We start from the raw sequence: 16,441 nt of genomic DNA, 5'->3' as shown, positions 1-16,441 counted from the left end.
CATTGTGGCTAAGTACGCCGCACGGGCCTATTGATTTCAATGTGGACGTAAACGACGTAAATCCCGATTCGCGGACGACTTACGCAAACAACGTAAAAAATTCGAATCTCGCGGCGGGAACGGCGGCCATACTTTAACATTGTTATTCCACCTAATAGATGGAATAACTTTAGGCCTGCTAATGCCTTACGGAAATGGCGTAAAACTACTGCGGCGGCCAGGCGTACGTTCGTGAATCGGCGTATCAACTCATTTACATATACTACGCCGACCGCAATGGAAGCGCCACCTAGCGGCCATCCGAAATATTGCAATCTAAGATAGGACGGCGCAAGCTGTCGTATCTTAGATATGTTTAAGCGTATCTCTGTTTGAGCATACGCTTAAACATAGGTCGGCGTAGATTCTGAGTTAGGTCGGCTTATCTACTGATAAGCCGGCCTAACTCTTTCTGAATCTACCTATATATATCTCAAGCATACATATGACTTAAATATTTGTATATTTCCTCCTCCTTCCAAAACACATGTGGTTTAGAACCCCTCATTATCTCATCATTTTTATTTTAAAAGGGTGCTTCTGTTATATGCAGGGTAGCCATTTGGTGAAATAAACCTGCTATGAATTACGCATCTTACAAGTATATATATATTTTTATATAAAAGTAAATTTTGGTGTATAGTTCCAATCATTATGAACATCGAGGGAGAAATGCTCTATGATCTCCAGATGTTTTGTGTCCTTTGAATGTTCCTCTTTTTCCACGTTATGTTACTGCTGGTAGCCGATGTGTGCTGGTTGCTGTGCCTTTTACATAAGACCAGCTTGTAGTTGTATGTCATGCTTTGGTCTCCATCTACAGATCTTTAATATCTTCTCTGGTACCTGTAATGGAAAAGCAAAGTGCAACGTGCTTTCTTCTTGTCCACTTAGTGTTTAGAACAGACCCTTTGTATAGTGGTTTGTAAGAGTGAAGACTTCTGTACTACCACCTTGAGTTTTATCCTCAACAGGCTTCTCCTTAAGGTACCATCATGGCCATCCCTTCATCTATTTAGGTTATCACCATAGTCATCCCTTCATCCCAGCACTTTCTCTCTTCTCTGCTTAAAAGGACCTTTAAAATTCCCTAAATGATCTCTTTTATTTTATATTCCAATAATGGGCTTCACAGTCTGGTTTCCAATTTGTGTCCTAAGTTTTTAACCCATTTGATGTTTCACACAAAAATCTCCCTCTTTCTACCAGCTTATCTAGTTCTGTCTTGAGACTATTCCCAGTGGAAGTCCTGGCCCACCGTCTCATAGAACTTGATGTTATGAGGTCTGTAGAACTCTCTTAACTGTTCTATATCCTCAGTGTTGATCTGTACATGAGTCCGACCCTTAGATTTGCCTAAACAGCGAGGTGCTCCGCCACCCCCGGGTTTCTTGAGGCAGGGGAAGCCCTTGGTCTTGTTGAAATAAAAGTGCTTGTCTGTGACGAGACGTTTGAGGCCAAGGAAGTCTTGTACTCTAGCCATTTCTCCTGCTGGATCTGTGATCAGTCGCTCTCCACTTACAAAGTGCATTTGGGAAATTGGGAAATGGTTAAGCCAAGGCTGCAGGTGCAGAGCATAAAGTCCAATCCGAATGGCATTCCATGAAGTGTCCACCTCCCAGGTTGTCCGGTTCTGGAAAGCCAGCTCACTGAAGCTAGGGATGTCTGGTTTCTTGGATAGAGTCTGTGTATAGTCTGAGATTGCACGGGTCACGGGGTTACGGACCACCACTATCAGCTTGACCCGAGGGGACATATGTGAGATTCTCCGGGGAGCCTCCCTTGTCACAAAATAGCTGGGGGTCTTCTCTACGGTGATCTGTCTGTCCAGGGATCGAGGCATCAAATTTCTGTATTTGGAAACAGGAAATATCAGTGACATTAAATACGATGCATTAAATATTAAAACATGAAATTCAAAGTAAGCAAAAATATTGCAAGAAAATTATTAGAGAGCTGCAAAGAATGCTATTAGTCCCTATAGGTCTTTTCATATTATATACAAATTATGCTTGATAACCTATAATCATATGCAGGGCTGTTTTTAAAGCAGGGCAAAGGGGGAAGCTGCCCTGGGCCCCATTATTGTTGTGGGGCCCAAAGCAGTTGCCTTATACTTATGTAAATAAAGGCGGCATGCATATCTATATTATGCCCCTCTGCAGTGAATAGATGATGTGCTGTAACCTCTAGCAACCAATCAGTGAGCAGTATTGCTGTACAGTAATCTCTAGCAACCAATCAAAAAGAAGAAATCATGTGCTGTAACCTCTAGCAATTAATCAGTGAGCCGTAATGTGTGCTGTAACCTCTAGCAACCAGTCAGTAAGTGGTAATGATATGCTGTAACCTCTGGCAACCAATCGCAATCGCTGCCTGATCTGATACAGTAAACTAATTTTAAGTCTAGCTGATGTTTTTTGTATGTCTCAGAGCAGGTGGAGAGCAAAATTGCATGGTTTGGGCACCCCTGGCTTACAGTGTCGACGGTTTCAATGTGTATACTCAGAAAACTCTTAAAATAACAAACATGTTATACCTACCTAAACTGTGTAGCTCGTTTTGCACAGAGTGGCCCCGAACCTGGTCTTCTGGGGTCCCTCTGCAGTTGTCTCGGCTCCCCCCTGCAAGAACTTTCCACCTTCTTGCGAGCGAGAACAAAAAAGAAAATATTTGGACAGCCGCACTCCTGGAAAAGATTCCTAAATTGTCCTTTAATGGTAAAATGGAATACTGATGGGCTACATCAGTTGAAGACCACATCAGGTGCCACTCCTGTCACCTAAGAACACAAAACTGAGGATACAATTTGCACAGGCTCACCAAAATTGGACAATTGAAGATTGGAAAAATGTTGCCTGGTCTGATGAGTCTCAATTTCAGCTGCGACATTCTAATGATAGGATCAGAATTTGGCATAATAAACATGAAAGCATGGATCCATCCTGCCTCAATGGTTCAGGCTGGTGGTGTAATGGTGTGGGGGGATATTTTCTTGGTACACTTTGGGCCCCTTAGTACCAATTGAGCATTGTTTAAATGCCACGGCCTACCTGAGTATTGTTGCTGACCATGTCCATCCCTTTATAACTACAGTGTCCCAGGGCCCTCTTAATAGCATCATGGGCCCCTGGGCAAAGTAATGCTATGGGGCCCCTACAAGCCTGGCCCAATTTACACACCTACTCTCAAGAATGAAAGTTCAATATTTCTACTTAACAGCGTGTCACTTGTCACTGTCACCTGCCACCAGATTCAGAGTGTCACTTGCCACTGTCACCTGCCACCAGATTCAGCATGTCACTTGCCACTGTCACCTGCCTCCAGATTCAGCGTGTCACTTGCCACCGTCACCTGCCACCAGATTCAGAGTGTCACTTGTCACCGTCACCTGCCACCAGATTCAGCTTGTCACTTGTCACCGTCACCTGCCACCAGATTCAGAGTGTCACTTGCCACTGTCACCTGCCACCAGATTCAGAGTGTCACTTGCCACTGTCACCTGCGACCAGATTCAGAGTGTCACTTGTCACCGTCACCTGCCACCAGATTCAGCTTGTCACTTGTCACCGTCACCTGCCACCAGATTCAGAGTGTCACTTGCCACTGTCACCTGCCACCAGATTCAGAGTGTCACTTGCCACTGTCACCTGCGACCAGATTCAGAGTGTCACTTGTCACCGTCACCTGCCACCAGATTCAGCTTGTCACTTGTCATCGTCACCTGCCACCAGATTCAGCGTGTAACTTGCCACCGTCACCTGCCACCAGATTCAGAGTGTCACTTGCCACTGTCACCTGCGACCAGATTCAGCGTGTCACTTGCCACCGTCACCTGCCACCAGATTCAGCGTGCCACTTGCCACCGTCACCTGCTTTTAAATTCAGCGTGTCACTTGCCACCGTCAACTGTCATCAAATTTTCAGTGTGTCACTTACCATCCATCCCATCACCAGATTCAGCCTGTCACTTGCCACCCATCCCATCACCAAATTTAGCGTGTCACTTGCCACTGGTTCCTTGTCAATAGATTCAGCGTGTCGCTTGCCACGTCGCCTGTCACCAGATGCAGATTGTCACTTGCCAAGTCACCTGCCACATGTTGCGGATTGTCACTTGCCACATGTGCCACATGGGGAGCTGACAGAGAAGATGGGGTGTCTGGCAGAGAAGATGGGGGTCTGACAGAGAAGATGGGGGTTTGGCAGAGAGGAGGGGGCTCTGGCAGAGAAGATGGGGAGTTGACAGAGAAGATGGGGGGGGTCTGGCAGAGAAGATGGGGGTCTGGAAGAGAGATGGGGGTCTGGCAGAGAGGATGGGGTCTGGCAGAGAGGAGGGGGGTCTGACAGAGAGGAGGGGGTCTGGCAGAAAGGAGGGGGCACAGCTTGTACAGGTGGCAACCGCCGCAACCCCATCTCTCACCGGCATTATCGGGGGGGGCAATTTGTCCGGCTCTGGGGCCCCAGGTGAATGTGGGGCCCCCGGACTGTGCCCAGTCATGCCTGCTCAGTAAGACGGCCCTGCAGTGTCCCCATCTTCTGATAGCTCCTTCCAGCAGGATAATGCACCATGTCACAAAGCTCAAATCATCTCACCACTGGTTTCTTGAACTCGACAATGAGGTCACTGTACTCCAATGGCCTCCACAGTTACCAGATCTCATCCAATAGAGCACCTTTGGGATGTGTTGGAACAGGAGATTTGCATCATGGAGGGGCAGCCTATCCACTATGGGCACACGGGGCGCCACCCCCCATCCATGCCACCGCCCCCCCATATCCAATTCCAATACAAGGGTGTTTTTTTGAAGCACTGATTAGAGCCAGAGGCTCTAATAGGCTTCAAAATAGGTGTGGGCTTGAAGCGCAGAGAATGCGCTCAGAGCCCACCCAGGTGTGTTACAATAGCGAATTAATATTCACAGTTTGTAACTCTGATCCTCCTCCCAGCCAATCAGGAAGTGGGTCTGAGACCCGTCACCCTATTGGCTTAAAAATCAATTGATGCTATTGGGCGACGAGGGGGGTGGCCAATGGAGGAAAGTGCCTGATGCCCGCTACCCAGCTGCCTGATGCCCGCTGCCTAGATGGGGTAGGTGCCGGACCAATCGGCAGACAGCGAGCGGTGGGGGAGCAGGGTTGAGGTGCCACCGTGTGGGGGGGGGTTGTTTGCAACCCCCCCAAAAAAGAAAGCACCAGCCTCTACTGGATGTGCAGCCAACAAATCTGCAGACACTGTGTGATGCTATCATGTCAATATGAACCGAAATCTCTGAGGAGTGATTCCAACATCTTGTTGAATCTATGCCATTAAGAGTTAAGGCAGCTCTGGGGCAGAAAGGGGGTCAAACCCGGTACTAGCAAGGTGTACCTAATAAAGTGTCTGGTGAGTGTATAAATAGGCATTCTCTATCTCTAGTCACCCCTGCACAAGGACTTGAAACAACAACAATGACCTGCAAGTCTTAATTGCCTCTTTTTTTTTAAAAAAAAAGCAACTGTAATAAGAATGGAAGTTCTGCCCTATCCTCCCAGGAGAGATTTAATTGAAACAGATCAGTAAATAATAATGCCCTTTTCACACACTTTGTGGAGCCTGAAATTATTCCGAACAGGCATCATCCCCGTCATACATGTGTGCACCCCCCACCGCTGAAGCCTAAAGTCTCCGTTTTATTTAGGCAGACGGTTAAGTGCAGTTAATTTGTCTCGAAGTAATTAATCTGAGGTGAAATTCCAGCCCAGATAAAGCAAGCTACATTCATTAAAAAAGCTCATAATAAGCTACAGCTGCTGCAATTATTTCCTAATCAAAAGCTTGTCGGGATGTAGATTTATCCATGTACTGCGTATCCAGAAAGCGCGGCAGAAACGGCCTGGAAATTACAGCAGCCGTTCATGTGAAGAGATTAGCTAGACTGATTTTCGCTCTCTCTGCTTGAATGCTGTTATAAAAAAAACAAGGACTGTGATGATCCTTCTACTGCACTGAAGTGTGGAATGGATGGAGCCATTCCCTCTAGTTTTTCCCTGTTGACTGCAGCAGCTTATGTCACCTTTACATTTTTTTTTGCACATCACTTCAATTCAAGAAAACGTAGGGGTATATTCATAAAGAAGTTACGCTGGCGTATCTATTGATACGCCGCGTAACTTCTAGGATGCCCCGGCGTATCTTTTTTCTGTATTCAGAAAACAAGATACGCCGGAATTTGGCTAAGATCCAACTGGCGTAAGTCTCTTACGCCGTCGTATCTTAGTTGCATATTTACACTGGCCGCTAGGTGGTGCTTCCGTCGATTTTCGCAAGGAATGTGCAAATTAGGTAGATACGCCGATTCAGAAACGTACGTCCGCCCGGCGCATTTTTTTACGTCGTTTACATTAGGCTTTTTCCGGCGTAAAGTTACCCCTGCTATATGAGGCGTATCCTATGTTAAGTATGGACGTCGGGCCAGCGTCAAATTTTCCGTCGATTAGGTGGTTTGCGTAAGTCGTTCGCGAATAGGGCTGTGCGTAATTTTTGTTCACGTCGAAAGCATTGGCTTTTTGCGGGTTAATTTGGAGCATGCGCACTGGGTTACGTTCACGGACGGCGCATGCGCCGTTAGTCAAAAGCGACATTTACGTGGGGTCATGTTTTTTTTACATAAAACACGCCCACCTCTTCACAATTTGAATTAGGCGCGCTTACGCCGGCAGATTTACGCTACGCCGCCGTAACTTAGGGCGCAGGTTCTTGGTGAATACAGAACCTGCCTCACTAAGTTACGGCGGCGTAGCGTATCTGAGATACGCTACGCCCGCACAAAGTTACGGCGGGCTATCTGAATCTAGCCCTTAGTCTAGATTGCAAAACTGAATGGAAAATTCTCATTAACTCTTTGTATCTAGCGACCCAATGCCAAGCTTTTCACAGTCTGACAAACGTTCAAACTAAACTTATGCCCATTTCTCTTTGGAGTTTTCTGCAGTCTCAGGCCTCGTACACACGACCGTTTTCCTCGGCAAAATCCATCCAGAAAAATGCTGGCAGAGCATTTTTGCCGAGAAAAACGGTGGTGTGTATGTTTTTTGTTGAGAAAACTGCCGTGGATCTCGACGAGAAAAAAAGAGAACATGTTCTCTTTTTTCTCGTCAGGAGTCTCAAATTCTTTGTTTTGTTTCTCGTCGGGCTGGTTTACAACGAGAAACACAATCGTGTGTATGCTTAGAAACCTTTGCATGTTCAGAATAAAGTATAAGACGGGAGCGCACCTTCGGTAAAAGTAGTTTTCGTAATGGAGATAACACATTTGTCACGCTGTAACAGACTGAAAAGCGCGAATCGTCTCTCACCAAACTTTTACTTAACACGCAGTAACATGAGATTTGCAAAAGCAGCCCCAAGGATGGTGCCAGTGGAATCAAACTTCCCCATTATAGTGCCTTTGTACGTGTTGTATGTCACCGCGTTTGAGAGCGACGAGATTTCGTCTTGACAGTGTGTACGCAAAGAAAGCTTGACAAGATTCTCAACAAGCCTGTCAAGAAACTCGTCGAGGAAAATTACGTTTCTTTTACGACGAGATTCTTGGTCGTGTGTACAAGGCCTCACTGTTTTTGACTGCATCACAATGTTTTCACTATAGGCCTCCCCATCTTGGTTAGTTTCTTTCTCCCAAATTTTCTCTCTTTAACTGTTGCATTTTCCTACACGTTTCACTTGTTCATATCTTCCTGGGATTCAGGCAACTTTTCTGTAGATTACTCTTCTTTGTTTCTCTATTACAATTTTTCATTATTGATATATTTTTTACAGGGTTATTTGTTGTTCACCGGGTGGCGTACCCTTTACTCTGCCTTTCTTTCCTCCGCCCCCCCTCACCCTGCCCTTCTTGAGCTGCCCCCTGGTCTGATGTGTGGACTGTAGGTTTGCGACTTCTCTTAGGCCTGAGGTTTTTCTTGCTTTTTGCTTCACAATTTGGCCTGTATCATCCTTTGGCCCTCTCTCCCACCCATCTGGACCAGTGGGGGATTTTTCCTTGACGGCAAGGTCACTGGTGGACCGCTAGTCTGGGCTCTCGACATCCACCTTGGTATGTATCGTATAATTGTCACCAATAATGACTGTATCTGTACATGGGAGTCATGTGCATATGCATGTGGGTGCACATGTTCCTTTCTTTGTTGGTTGCTTTTGTTCCTACTTTTTTTACATGTATATATCTCATTATAGAACCTATGCTCACAAATCTTTTCTCCCCCTGAAGAAGACCGCCATTACTACAAAGGTCGAAACGCGTTGGGGTTTTGCATCATTTGTAATTATCTACAATATTGTTTAAGTGTTCATTGGCTGTTTTTATACACATGTTTTAGCCTCCATTGATGTTTTTCGAGTTCATGTTCTGATTCCCATCAAATGTTTTTTTCTACTACATATGATTGTTGAGATCAATAAAATGTATACTTTTTTACAAACCTTATTCTTATCATTTTCTTTATCCATTGCTGCAACTCAAAGCCAGTAGGGGTAATTTTTCCTTGTTCAACGTTCAAACTAAAGGGCCAGATTTGGCCAGTCCGTCTGTCCACCCTAAACCCTGGCTGCTGCAACCGGAAGGAATTCATTTAGTGGCACTATCACTACTGCTACTAAATGATGACAGCTACCCGCCGCACCCAGGGTTGTTTAAAATGGAGACAAGCCAGCGGGCATTTGGGGCAAAGTCATTGACCACATGTGGTCATGGCTAAATATGGTCAATTGATACCAATTATTGTTGCACTCCACCCTAAACAAAATTCAAACACCGCTACGTGCAAATAAATAATTACTTAATCAATAAATATAATTCATGCCTTTAAAGGCAATTTTTTTTTCTAATTAGCAGCGATGACTTATATTTATTGATTAATCACTTCAGCCCCGGAAGATTTGGCTGCCCAATGACCGGGTCATTTTTTGTGATACTGCACTGCGTCGCTTTAACTCACAGTTGCGCGGTCGTACGATGCTGTACCCAAACAAAATTTACGTGCTTTTTCCCACTAATATATCTTTTTGGTGGTATTTGATCACCTTTGCAGTTTTTATTTTTTGCGCTTTAAACCAAAAAAGAGCATCAATTTTGAAAAAAAAAAACACAATGGGGGTTATTTACGAAAGGCAAATCCAGTTTGCACTAGAAGATCACTGCAAGTGCACTTGATAGTGCACTCTTATAAGTGCAGTTGCTGTAGATCTGAGGGGGAGATCTGAAATGAGGGAAAGCTAATGTTCAAGTGTTAGGGGACCCCAGCTAAAACCCATTTATTTGTGGTCATTAGGAAACATGCTCATTTCATTGATGATCAGTTGGTAGAATACCCTCTCCATCCCATACATTGGTGATCAGATTGCTTCCATACAGATAGTTAAAAAGATCATTAGTGTCATGCAGGTGGCTCTGCCAAGTGGTGTTAGACCAAGAACTATGTAGATTCATCAGGTTGGAGGTCTGTCAGCCAAGTTCAAGGAACCCCTAACAACCTCTAGAGCAGGGCTCAAGAGTTACTCGCCACCAGTTGCCCCACCCAATGCCTACCCTGCCCGCCCCTAATTCCACCCCTAAACTCACCCTCGTAAATAATCTAATGAAAGGACACTGTTAAATGTTGCATGCAGAATTAAGTTACACAACAAGTTACACAACAATATTAACATTCGTTGATCTAATTGTGATAAACAAAATAATGACAAAATAGGATTTTATCACATTATTACTACCTTGTTAAGTAACTATTTTAATGCTATAATACCAAACCAATGAATGACACTTTCACTGATTTAGGATGCAGAGAGACTTACAGCAGCGCAGAGCACTGGACAGGGGAGTCGGAGCTGCCAAAGTTAACTTTTCCTATTAACAAGCTGGTGATTGGTTGCTAGGCAGTCAGAGCAACCAATCACCAGCTTGTTAATAGGCAAAGTAAACTTTGGCATCTCCCGCCCAATAAACCCCCCACCCGCCCCCACATCATCTAGTTCTTTGACGACTCCCGCTGTATGCTAGAACCTGCTAAGAGACTGGCACGAGACGGAGGCTGGGAGAAGGATTGGCTAGTGTTCAACCCCTACCTGCCGGAGGCACCCGTCCCCCCTCACCTCCAATGCAGCTCCACACTTGCCCTTGGCTTATTTCCACTCTCCTAATGGTGAGCAGGCGAGTAGAAAATTTGAGGGCTGCTCTAGGGGAACCCTGGTTGAGAGTGGTTTCTCCAGTCCATTCCAATAACTTTATCTTTGTTAGGATAATGTCGTTAGTCTGCTGCAGGCAGAAGAAATCACCTACTTTCCTCCAGTGATCAGACTGCAATATAGTAACTTTGTAGAAAATCACAAAGTGAAAGGTTGCAGCAGATGCTTATCTGGGTCAGATATTTGTGAACACAGCCAAAAACTGCACAGGCACAAGGATTTACAAGACTGTATAATCTCTAAGCCTGTATCTCAATGCAGAGAATAGATGCTTGCCTTGAAAATCGGAGAAAAGGTGACACCATTCTTCTAGAGAGAAAGGCAGAAGATGGAAGGAAGTTATGATCTCTGATAAGTAGTAAATATTAGACATGTGTTTTTGTCCGAATATCAGGTATTTTCGTTATCCTTTTAACAAAAGATAACGAAAGCACAGATAACTAAAAACCGAAAGATCCGACATAAACAAATGCTTTATCTTAGTTTTCGTTGCGGTCAAATGTGCCTAACCTTAACTCTATTTGTCCAATATTATTCTACATAAAAGAAAAGATTCGACATTGAGAGAAAAGATTCGACATTATAGAGACATGAAGAAGAGTCAACATAGAGAGAAAGATTCGACATTGAGAAAAAACATTAGACATAGAGAGACACGAAGATTCGACGAAGTAGCTAAAAACATACGATCGCAGCAAGTGGACATTTATGGTGAAATGCTCTGCCCATAGGCTATAGAAGAATTCTAATGTTGGTTGACTAGTAATAATAATTAATAAACATAATTATTATTAGTCATTAGGGATGAGTCGAACACCCCCCTGTTAGGTTCGCACCAGAACCTCCAAACACACCAAAAGTTTGTGTGAACTTTAGAACCCCCGTTAAAGTCTATAGGACTCGAACGTTGGAAATCTAAAGTGCTAATTTTAAAGGCTAATATGCAAGTTATTGTCCTAAAAAGTGTTTGGGGACCTGGGTCCTGCCCCAGGGGACATGTATCAATACAAAAAAAGTTTTAAAAACGGCCATTTTTTCGGGAGCAGTGAATTTAATAATGCTTAAAGTGAAACAATAAAAGTGAAAAATTCCTTTAAATTTCGTACCTGGGAGGGTGTAAAGTATGCCTGTGAAATAGCGCATGTTTCCTGTACTTAGAACTGTCTCTGCACAAAGTGTAATTTCTGAAGGAAATAAAGTCATTTCAAAATTTTATAATGAATTGTCAGCTCCCGGTAATTCAGAGAGAATTCATTCCTGAAAAAAAAAAGCGTGGGGGTCCCCCCAAACTCAATTACCAGGCCCTTCAGGTCCGGTATGGATATTAAGGGGAACCCCGCCGTCAATTTTTTTTTCAAATGACGTGGGGTTCCCCCCAAATATCCATTCCAGACTCTTCAGGTCTGGTGTGGATTTTAAGGGGAACTCCACCCCAAATAAAAAAAAGTGGCATGGATTTCCCCCAAAAATCCACACCAGACCCCTTATCCAAGCACGCAACCTGGCTGGCCACAGAAAAGAGGGGGGATGAGAGGGTGCCCCCCCTCCTGAACCATACCAGGCCACATGCCCTCAACATGGGGAGGATGTCCTCATGTTGATGGGGACAAGGGCCTCATCCCCACCACCCTTGCCCGGTGGTTGTGGAGGTCTGCAGGCGGGGGGCTTATCTGAATCTGGAAGACCCCTTCAAAAAAGGGGGCCCCCAGATCCTGCCCCCCCTATGTGAATTGGTAATGGGGTACATTGTACCCCTACCATTTCACTAAGCAAGTGTAATGAATTGTAAAAAAAACACACACACACACCGTGGAAAAAGTATTTTATTAAAAAAAAAAAAAGAATTCAGCGGTGGTAATCCACTCTCGATGGACATCCTCCCCGTGTTGAGGGCATGTGGCCTGGTACGGTTCAGGAGGGGGGGCACTCTCTCATCCCCCCTCTTTTCTATGGCCGGCCAGGTTGCATGCTCGGATAAGGGGTCTGGTGTTGATTTTTGGGGGAACTCCATGCCATTTTTTTTATTTGGGGTGGAGTTCCCCTTAAAATCCACACCAGACCTGAAGGGCCTGGTAATTGAATTCGGGGGGACCCCCATGCTTTTTTTTTTTATGAATGAATTCTCTCTGAATTGCCAGGAGCCGACAATTTATTATAGCCGCAAGTGATTTTTAAATGACTTTTTTTACTTCAGAAATGACATTGCATCGTCAAATCTTTTTTTTTTTTTTTTTTTTTCGTTTCCGTTGAATCTTCTTAGAACATTTGACAGACACCATAAGCCTTCAATGACAGATTCGACCTTAATTAATTTGGATTTTCGGACGAATGCATTTTTTTATCGAAAAACAAATGAATTTATTTTTCGGACGAAAACAAAATTCCGAAACAAAATATTTCAGTGTGCACATGTCTAGTAAATATGTTACACATTACTTAACATGCATGCAATCAACATGAAAAAAATATATAATGCTATGGCTAGTTTAGATAAAGCTATTCATAATTTTTTTTAAGTCAGCCTCTCTGCCAACCTACAGTTTGTAGGGATGCTTCAAAGTTGATCATCCCTAAAAAGAAATAAAACATTATATATAGTATATATTTTACCCTCTATTTGCCATCTCTTACGCTAACTACAGCATACTTTATAACATAAATGATGGTATTTTTGTAGCCTGATTACTGTACTTGTAAGTCTGTTTGGCATGTTACACTGTGTGGTTTCCAAAAGTGAGATCACTACATTTTTTAAAGTGTACCTGTCCTAAAATACTTTGCTGCTTTTAATAAATGCAAGCATTAGACAAGAAATTTGGGACACATTCTCATATCTACTTCAGACATCCCATAAGACACATCTCAACAAAACGTATTTGATTTCCCTGATTGTACTGAACGATGGAATTTTTTAAAACAATAAAAAAATTCAACTTCAGCCTCACTATGTTATAAAAGGTCATAATGTACTGTAGCAATAAAACTGGTTCTCTCTATAAACAAATCAATAAGAGAGCAGAAGCAGGTTGATGCAATAATTAAATGGTTAGTTCACTCTATATTTTAACAGGCAGTTCTCTGTTTTGTAAAAGAACACTTAATTTTTTTAGATACTCATTTCATTGCCCTTCCCTCTCTACCCTGCAGATGTCAGCATGTACCAAGGATTGGATGCACAGCATGGGAAACTCATGAACAAGCGCTAGTTCTCTACCCATGCATGCGCCATCTGCTCTCTCGTAGAAAGAAAGCCCATCATCACAAGCCCTAATCACTGGTGTGCGCAGCCCCTAACATTAGGGGGTGCCCGCCAGTTGAGAAGCGAGGGGGGGTGGCACCAGTCTCCCGCAAGTTGAGAAGAGCGGGGGGAGGCCGCCAGTGCCCGCAACTTGAGAAAAGCGGGGGGTTGCCACCGGTCTCCCGCGAGGTTGAGATGGGGATGGGGGGGTCCCGTGAGTAGAGAAGCAGGGGTGCCGCGAGCATCAGCAGTGTGTGCCCACTCACGATTAGGGTGTGCCCAGGCACCCCCTGTGCGCTCGCCTATGGCCATAGCTCTTCTTCACAGCCACCTGCCAAAAGTACATAGAGGATTTTCCTATTTTTCCAGAAAGCATATATTTTATTATAACTTACTCCTCCACTTCAGCATTTGATTGGCCTAAATAATATCTAAACTTTCTAATAGGGGCAACTCTGTTGGTTGAAATCCACTGAGAAAATTGTATGTTCCTATTCTTACATAATCCTACTATTGTATTTTACTGATGTTGCTGTAATCTTCCATTTAATTTCCCTTATCTGTACCACCGCTAACCTGCTTTGTTTTAAATGCTGATATATACACCCCCCCCCCCCACAATCTTGAAAGAGAAGCTTTGTTTGAATTGTTTATCCCTCAGTATTTAGGTACATGGTTGTTGCATGTTTGCCACACAGTTTGTTAAAAAAAAAATTGCATTGATAAATCAAATGTATAAACCAGGCATAGCATGGTCTTTAAAAATCACACTATTATCAATAGTGTGCTCAAAGTTCCTTTTGAATGGCCATAGCTCTTTCTGGTGCTTGATTAGCTGAAGAAGGCTTTTGCCGCATACACACGATCGGAAATTCTGACAAGAAAACCATGGATTTTTTTCTGAATTTTGGCTCAAACTTGTGTTGCATACACACGGTCACACCAAATTCTAACCCGCCAAGAACGCAGTGACGTACAACACTATGACAAGCTGAGAAAAATGACGTTCAATGCTTCCGAGCATGCGTCATCTTGATTCCGAGCATGCGTAGGATTTTTTGGAAAATGTTTCGGAAAATTTGAGAACCAGCTCTCAAATTTTTCTTGCCGGCAAATCCATTGGAGCCTACACACGGTCTGAATTTCCGACCAAAAGCTCACATCGGACTTTTCTTGTCAGAATTTCCGATCAGGTGTACGCAGCATTTTACTATGAGTCCACTGTGTATATCTTCATTCTTCACTAAAAGGTATAGATTTTGTATGCAGGAATTGCATAGGACAAGCTCTATTTCTGAAGGTGCATCTCATTCAATGTGTGGTACAGAAGACCTCAATGGAGCAGATGATGATCCGGATGGTGGAACCCTATCAGTGGGAAAGGGAATATGATGATACATCAGAGTAAATGGTAAAAAGGTGTGTTCTAAGCATCCCCAACTTTTCTGTTGGGCCTATAATTTATGACATTGGTGACTAAGTCAATGTTATTTTTTAGTCCATTTAGGACAATTGGGTGCACATTGTCTTTAATACACATAGGAATTTTAGAATGAATAGGGGAAGCTGACAAACTGCATAGAGAGATTAGGGTCAGTTAGGAGATAGGTGATGGCACTTTAATCCTAATTGCCAGTTCTTTAGGCAATCAACACCCTTTTTTCTCTCTTTTTTTTTTGTGTTCATTATTGGCAGCTTTTTTGTCTTTAATTTATTTATTTTGTTTTTTTGTTTTTTTAGGTCAACAGTCACTTTAAGGTGCTATCCCATTGCAAACTTTCCTTTAAAATAAAAGTGGGATTTTGTTTTAGGGGTGATATTTTGGGACTGCTTTTAGTTTGGTTGGAAAGTTTAAAAAGTAAAAAAAAAAAAAAAATACAAGAACAGCGTGCATCTAAACCACCTATATTAGTCACATTCACCACAATCCCCATATTCCCATAGTAAAAATAAAGGTTAGGCATACACCAGTTAGGCCTATTATCCCTGAATAAATCTGCCAATTTTACACAACTGTATCATCTGCAGTCCTATCGAAATTGGCCATCAGCAAGACAGTTTTGTATCAGTGAGAACAGGGGCCAGTTTTTATCTGCTGGTCAAAATGTACCAATTACTGTTTGATGAAAAAATATGGGTCACTACTTAAACTACATGAAAATGTATTTTTTTTAAACTGAAATGAATTCAAATGCTGCTGCTGTATGTAAGCCAAGCTAACTGTAAAAAGTAAAAAAAAATCAATTCCACAGGCAAACATGCACTGCCAGCATAATTGTACTTTTCCATTATAAACACCATCTACAACTCTGAAGCACGTTATTTTAAGAATTTGTGTTTTTCAATGTTGCCCTCAAAGCTGCATGAAAAGAAAAACACTCCCAGCTGTATGGTGTGTGTTAAAAAAAAAAGTTTTTTGCTTTGTACAAAATGCCCGGCTTCCCGTGCTTTACAGTGGTTTTCATATCAGTCCGAAAAATGGCCAGAATCTACAAACAGGATTAGCTCCCCATGGACTTTAATAGGGTTCTCCTGTAAAGTTAAAATTGTATGATTTTTATCGGCATCAGGGACATTACTTACTGTACATAAATGTTGGGTGTTTCATGTGCTGGTAACTACTTGGTTCGTTGAAATATTCCTCGTCCCTGGTTCTGATTTAAAGAATAAATAAATCACTAAACTTCACCTTTTTGAATTTCAAACAGGATTTGCCAAACTCTTGTTAAATTGAACCCAGACCGATTTGCTCATCTTCAGGCCTGGTAACTATTTTCACAGAAAGTGAAGGGAAATGCAAAAAATGAGTTGTCACCAGAGCAGGAGATCAGGAAAAAATCTCCAATGGGGATATCTGACCAAGTGACAAGAAATCAATTCACGTTTGAGAGATTATATCATATCCTGTTTTGTCTCCAGGTCAGAATGTGAAGAGAAATCTC

At 43.1% G+C, this 16,441-nt stretch overlaps 1 protein-coding gene across 1 annotated transcript in view; it reads right to left on the bottom strand.

The window, feature by feature from the left end:
* Window positions 1-451: 451 nt before the first annotated feature.
* The window catches only part of LOC120944390 (heparan sulfate glucosamine 3-O-sulfotransferase 2-like), a 79,365-nt gene continuing 63,375 nt past the window's right edge, over window positions 452-16,441 (bottom strand). The window contains exon 4 of the mRNA XM_040358448.1: window positions 452-1,889. Within this exon, the coding sequence (XP_040214382.1) occupies window positions 1,271-1,889 (619 nt within the window). The 3' untranslated portion in view covers window positions 452-1,270. The remainder of the gene's footprint in view (window positions 1,890-16,441) is intronic.

The sequence above is a fragment of the Rana temporaria genome, chromosome 6, assembly GCF_905171775.1.
Source record: "Rana temporaria chromosome 6, aRanTem1.1, whole genome shotgun sequence".
NCBI classification, from domain to species: domain Eukaryota; kingdom Metazoa; phylum Chordata; class Amphibia; order Anura; family Ranidae; genus Rana; species Rana temporaria.
Note: the sequence above shows the minus strand (reverse complement) of the source record. Positions and strands in the feature narration are given on the sequence as shown.